This window comes from Hemicordylus capensis, chromosome 2, assembly GCF_027244095.1.
Source record: "Hemicordylus capensis ecotype Gifberg chromosome 2, rHemCap1.1.pri, whole genome shotgun sequence".
Classification (NCBI taxonomy): domain Eukaryota; kingdom Metazoa; phylum Chordata; class Lepidosauria; order Squamata; family Cordylidae; genus Hemicordylus; species Hemicordylus capensis.
Window position 1 is genome coordinate 171,599,007 of NC_069658.1, and position 6,548 is coordinate 171,605,554.

Here is a 6,548-nt window from a genome sequence, read left to right on the forward strand (position 1 = left end):
CGAGGGTGGCTCATCAGCCCCACCCACCTCAGTCCATATGGCCAGTGAAAAGGAAGGGCAGGCTAGGTGTGAGGCAGGCACAGACAGATGGAATTTGGCAGGGGCTGGAATGCTCAGCTTGTATATTTGTCAATACACCAAATATTCCAAAAGCACCATAAGTCTCCAATGATCTCTCTTCTAAAGAAAGCCAGAGCCGGAGTAGTGAGGCATCCTTGGGCCTTCTCATTGCTTGAGGGAGTGGGCAGAGCACCACCCATGGGTAGCTGTAAGCCTGTTTTTGCATGTCCGTGGCATTGAGTGACCAACCCCTTCTTCATCCCTTTCTCTCTGGTCTATTCCTAGAGAAAATCTGCCGCCAGATGGCTGGCCTGCCACCACGCCGCCTACGCCGCACTGGTCATCCCCCAAGACCACTCTGCCGACGGGCTCAAAACCAACCGCTGAATACTGTTGATGCTCAATGAGCAGCAAACTGTAGTGATGATAAAGAGGAAGAGGAGGCATTGAAATCATGCTGAACCCAAGCAGTCCACTGTTGATAACACAACATAAGTTTGTCCCCTTTCTGCAATTTCTCCTCTTGAGAGGTGCTCCAGTGCAGGAAGCTTCCTTGCCTGCATGCCACAAATGTCACCTTTGAGATGTGATACCAAGACCCTCATTTGCTCTCACTTATCTCTTGTCTAACTCAAATACAGCTGCTTATCTTGCACAATTAACATACCTGTATACTCAACGTGTGGGGCAGTGAGATTGTGTCTGCCCTGCTCCCCTCCCTGACTTGCCTCCTCCTAGTTCAGGACCAGCTTGCCTGTACATATTAATTATAATGTGGTATGTATGCAGGCATAGATCTCTATTGGCCCTGTGCATGCACTGTGCATAGGGCCAATAGTGCACAGTAGTTGCTCTGCAAAACCAAGGGGTAAGAAGTACATATCTGAGTATAAGCTTAAATGCATGTGCTTGTCTTGTGAACAAGCTTGGGGGCAGGGTGGTTGCAATCCCACTTTTCCACCGCATGTTGAATAAATGTGCCTTAAGGCAGGGGTTCCCAACCTTGGGTCCCCAGATGTTGTCAGACTAAGACTCCCATCATCCTCAGCCAAAAAGATCTTTTTTGGAGGACCCAAGGTTGAGAATTCCTATCTTAAGGTATGTGTGAATTTTTCTCTCCTTGTTTCAGGAATGAAATGAGGGTTGGAGTGCAAAATGCCAACATCTAGGAACTACCCAACTTAATTTCTATTTTGCTCTTGCAGTGGGAAGGAAGCCTAGTCTGCATGCATCACTTACATCTCTGGGAGGCAAGCCAAGTCATTAGGGCACTGGGCCAGTGATAGAAACACATTGTGGCTGGACACTAGTTTGCAAGAGAATTGAAAGTGGTATTGTAGAGCCCTCATTGCACATGCCATGCCTTCTCTTTTCTTGTGCTCTATTATTGCCTTTGATCAAGTTACAAGACCACCTGAAAAATCAGTTTGATGACAGATAACAGAGGAACAGAAACAATGGGGGTGTTCACACAACTAAAAACTCTATAGGACAGGTGTCCTACCCAGGTTTGGGAGCTGTGCATGTTCCCAATTTTCAGTTGTGTGGGAGCAAACAACTAGATAGAAGGAGGGAGAAATGATTGTGTGGGAGAGAGGAGCTGGGTAGGACAGCTTTTCCTCCTACCTTGGTCAAATGCTGGGTATGAAAACTGGGTGGGACAGCACTGTCCTCTCCAGCTCTTGTCTCCCACATAATCATTTCTCCCTCCTCCCAGCTAGTTGTTTGCTCCCATACAACCAAAAATTCCTCACTGAGTCTATACACTCTGAGCAATGATGGCTTTCTCATCAGAGCATAGAAGCCATGTGATGTTGCATCAGACCATTGATCCATCTAGTACTGAGTTGTCTGTTCTGACTAGCAGGAGCTCTCCAAGGTGTTGGGCAGAGATCTTTCCCAGCCATGCTGTCCTTTTAAGATGCTGGAAGTGGAACCTGGGACCTTCTGCACGCAAAGCGTGTGCTCTGCCACTGAGCTGTGGTTCCGCTCTCCATTTTCAGATCTCCAAAAAAGCAATTGTTTCTTCCTAACCATAGTGTGTCATTTCATTTTCTTCTGTGGAAGTACAGAATTCCCTTGCAAACATCCTTCACCTTCCTCCTAGATTAAGCATGTCCAATGGTGATGGTTCCATATATCTTTAAATAGAAGACTAATTTATTCCTGTTTTCTTGGTAAACCAGCAATGTGCCACTTCTCTTATAGTTTCTAATGGCTTGCAGTTTGCAAGCATGCCTCCTGAACCACAAAGTCTAAGTTAGACTTTCTGTGTCTAAAATTATCGAAGAAAACTGCCAAAGTTTGTTTGAACTGTAACCCTAACTCTAACCCATGCTTTTCCAATGGGAGAGTTTTTCCACATTTTCCAGGACATTAATGAATTTGTTCAGAATTTTCTTTTCTTTTTTGGTAGTCTGGACAACTGAACTTACTGGTGAAAAAAGCATGTTTATATCTTTCATGGTTTGGTCTGGGAGTTCCATGTCAGTGAAGGAGGCCCAAGCAGCTTTATAGAGAGAGATTCTGCATTGAATTAGTGTATCAACACTGCACTGATGACAACAATAGTGTGTTAAAAATTGCTATATGCTTTTATAAGTTTATTTTATTTTATTGTGTAGCACAATAGCTTTTATTGTGTAGCACATTCCTGTTCCAGTTGTGTCCATTGAACTGAATGCAATAGATAAGGCACTTGGCTGAGTCATATAGAAGCCCCTTATTTTCTTATGGAGTGTAAACGCCTGTTTAGATTAACTTCCCAATAATAGGTAATGTGCCTGATGCAAAACTGATGTCCACGTGATATAAAGTGCAATCCACCAAGAAATTCTCTTGCTCAGGCCCCACTGATATGAACAAGAGATGTTCCACCATCATTCACGTCAGTGGGACTTGCACCAGTGAATTCCAGTACCAGTGAATTCCCCTGGGCCACATCTGCACTAGCTATTTGGAGAAGGGTGATGCTGATGCCAGCATCAGACCTGCAGGTTCCACATCCATCCTCCTGCATCTGAACCCAAGAACTTCTGCTCCACATGATGTTGTGCAAACTACACCTGACCTGCAGTGAGGCAGATGCTGCTCTTACTACTCATAGGGGCCCAAACTGTCCTCAGTTGTGCTGTGAAGTAAGCAGATCCAGCATCAGTTAGGTGTGCATTGTTTTAATATGGACAGTTCATAAATGCAGAAAACATACGATCAGATTTAAAGAAAACTGGGCAGGGGAGAGGGAGGACAGTGGCAAATAGCAGTGCCATTCTCCAGGGAATGTGGGCACAGACAAAATCATAAAAGGGAGAGGAGTGTTTCAAAGGTAACACAGAACCAGGATATTCAACTTATAACCTGGGATATGACCTGGTCTTGTGAATTCTCTGATATGTGTCAGGGTTGTGCCTCACTCACCACTTCCTTGTTGAGCCCATGTTTTCAAGAGCTCCCATAAGGAAGTCAGCTGCAGATCTGACATATACCAGGTTGTCAATAGCTTTCATGCCGAAAGTTAGCAATGCATATCCCACATCACAATGCTTGTGTGAACTAGTCCTTTGTTCCCATATGTGTACAGGGGATGACTGTCAAAGAGGGTGCAGTTAAGGCGTATAGCAAGTTCACATAAATGCATCACTTGATCTCTCCCAACACTTCATGAATTTCAAGTGAATGTGTGAGCAGTTTCTGTTGAAAAATATTGTTGAAAGAAGTGATGAGAAAGCCCTGTGATAAGTAATCTGTGGGCACTCATTAACACATGCAAGCTACTACGTTGATGCCTACAGACAGTGAATGGTGAATTTGTGTGCGCGCATGTGTGAATCAGCCCATATACTGTATGGTAGAGGAGTTTATTAGTAGAGTTGTTGACTTTTTTTTTTAAATCAGCCTTCTGCTGACTCTTTAGCTGCAGTCTAATGGGCAGAACTTAAGTAGATGAGGATTTTTCATCACTTTATCTCTGTGAAAGGAAAACCTTCACCACCTACATGTTTTCATTAGGCTGCTTTTTAAAGCACAGGAGTTAAAAACAACAACAAGGGAACCCTCCTGCCAGTATAGAGAATATCTATGTGATTTTTTTTTCCATACTGGGATGTTGGTACAGATCAGTTTTACACATCAGTTTTTAGAAGGCACCTATATAATAGATTTAATTCTGTTCTGTTCAAATATAGAATCAAATGTAAACATATATGAATGTATTGCATAATTATTGTACAATTTATAGATATATAAAACTCACATTCATATGGTTGAGAGAATGTAAGATATTTTTTATGCTGCTTCACTGTCGTACCATATGCAGGGTCAGAGAATGAGATTTCTACAAAAGATCACTATATAACCTCATATTTTATGAAATAGGCACACAAACATTAAAAGACAAATTGATTTCCTATTGCTCTTCTGCTTATCCATGTTCTGGTTTCTATCTGTCTTTTATTTCATCTGGGTTTGTTTAATTCTTCTGCCATCTTGGTTAAAAAAATTATACTCACTGGACCTTTTCACACTTTACACAATAGTCTGGTAACATCACACAATCATTCACATCTAAGTTTATAGTTGGTAACCAACATTAGCACGATTGCATGAACCCATGCCAAGTTTACTGATGTCGGTTTGCGTCCTGAGATTAGTATGAGATTCCTGCCTTCTTGTGGGTTTGCACAATCATTCTAGTGATTCAGCATCTGCTGGCCCTCAAGAAAAAGGAGGCCATGAAAGATGCCTGGACAGGATTAATCCAGGCTGCTAGATCCAGGGACTCGGTCATGTTTTGGTGTCTCACAAAGTCTCCTCCCAGCTATGGGCCAAATCATCTGGCCTGTCACATTCATCCAGGGACCTGGGAGAAACACTTCTATGACTTATGCAAAGATCCCTCCGCCATCTGCAAAGTTTCCCCATGTGCCATTGAGGACACTCCGGCATGGGCTCCGGTGTCAACCTCAGAGATCCACTGTCTTGTTGCCAAATTGAAGCTGGAAAAGGCTCCAGGTGAGGACCTCATTCCATCGGAGGCTGTTAAAAACAATCTGGACGGGTGGGCCCCTATCTTGGCATTGCTCTTTAACTTCATTGACACGAATGGCCAAATCCCCAAGGATTGGGGGTAGCATTTATTGTCCCCATCTTTAAAAAGAGCGATGATCCTGCCAATTATAGACCTATCAGTCTACTCAATACCATTAGTAAACTTTATGCAAGTCATCTTTATGGGAAACTTAGGGATTGGCTGGAACAGGAAAAGCTCCTTGCTGAGAAACAAGTAGGCTTTAGGGAGGGACGCTCCACCATCGATCAATGCTTAGTTCTATAGCACCTCATTGGGAAATACTCCTCCTGTAGGGCCACTTCTCTATATGCTGCCTTTATTGATTTCAAGGCAGCATTTGACTCCATCTCACGTGTCAAATTATGGGAGAAGCTGGAGGCCTCCACCACTGACCAGAGCCTGCTATGTCTCATTCGAACTCTGCACCTAGACACTTCACTCAAGGTGAGATGTAGTCCACAAGGTCACCTTACAAGTGCTGTTCTAACAGAGAAGGGTGACAAGCAAGGATGCATCTTGGCCCCACTCCTATTCAATTTTTATATCAACTCAATGGTGGCCCAGCTCAGCAATACTGATTTTCACCCTCCAAAGCACTCGGGGAGATATATAGCCACCCTACTATATGCGGATGACACTGCCATCCTCTCAAGGACTCCCATTGGCCCTGATGCTGTACTGTAAGGAAGATTGTCTGGAAATCAATTATCACAAAACTAAAATCATGGCCTTCGCTAGGAGGCCCAAGATCCACTCTTGGAGGATTGAGGAACATAAGATTGAACAAGTGGCTCATTTTAAGTACCTGGGCGTAGTCTTTCATTCTGGTGGCTCTAGAAAAGCCCATGGAGAACATGTGGCCTTAAATGCACAGAGAAACTCCTCCACCATCCTTTAATTTATGCGTACAAGAGGAGGCCACTACTTTCCCGCAGCACTCAAACTGTTTCAAGCCAAGTCATTAGCTCAACTTCTCTATGGCACTCAGCTGGGTCCTTTTCCCAATATTGTGACCCTGGAACATGCACAATCCAAGTTATTGAGGACAGCTCTCCATGTTCCAAGATGTGTCTCCAATGCCACCCTACACCTGGAGACAGGCCAGATCAAGATTGAGGCTAGATCAAGATGGATGGCCACTCTCTCCTATTGGCTTAGACTATCCTCTTGCCCAATTGGTCTTGCTGCTCTAACCCTGCATGATGATTATCAGTCTAGTTGGTCTCAGGCAATTGAGGCGAAATTAGCTTCGCTGGGCCTCTCCCCACTGTCTCTGCTCAACATGGGCTACGATCAGGCAAAAGCAACTATTAAGCAGCACATTACAGACATTGAGTGCCAAATGGACCTCAGTAGTGTCTCAAAATTTTATACCAGTGAGGCGCTTAGAGATTCTGCCTCTCCTGCAGCATATCTCACT

General features: G+C 44.0%; 1 protein-coding gene across 10 annotated transcripts in view; it reads left to right on the forward strand.

Moving 5' to 3' along the window:
• The window catches only part of MFAP5 (microfibril associated protein 5), a 67,681-nt gene extending 63,213 nt beyond the window's left edge, over window positions 1-4,468 (forward strand). For all 10 annotated transcript variants that reach the window (XM_053301331.1, XM_053301330.1, XM_053301333.1 and 7 more), the window contains one exon: window positions 346-4,468. In XM_053301331.1, the coding sequence (XP_053157306.1) occupies window positions 346-467 (122 nt within the window). In that variant the 3' untranslated portion in view covers window positions 468-4,468. The remainder of the gene's footprint in view (window positions 1-345) is intronic.
• The last annotated feature ends 2,080 nt before the right edge of the window (window positions 4,469-6,548 follow it).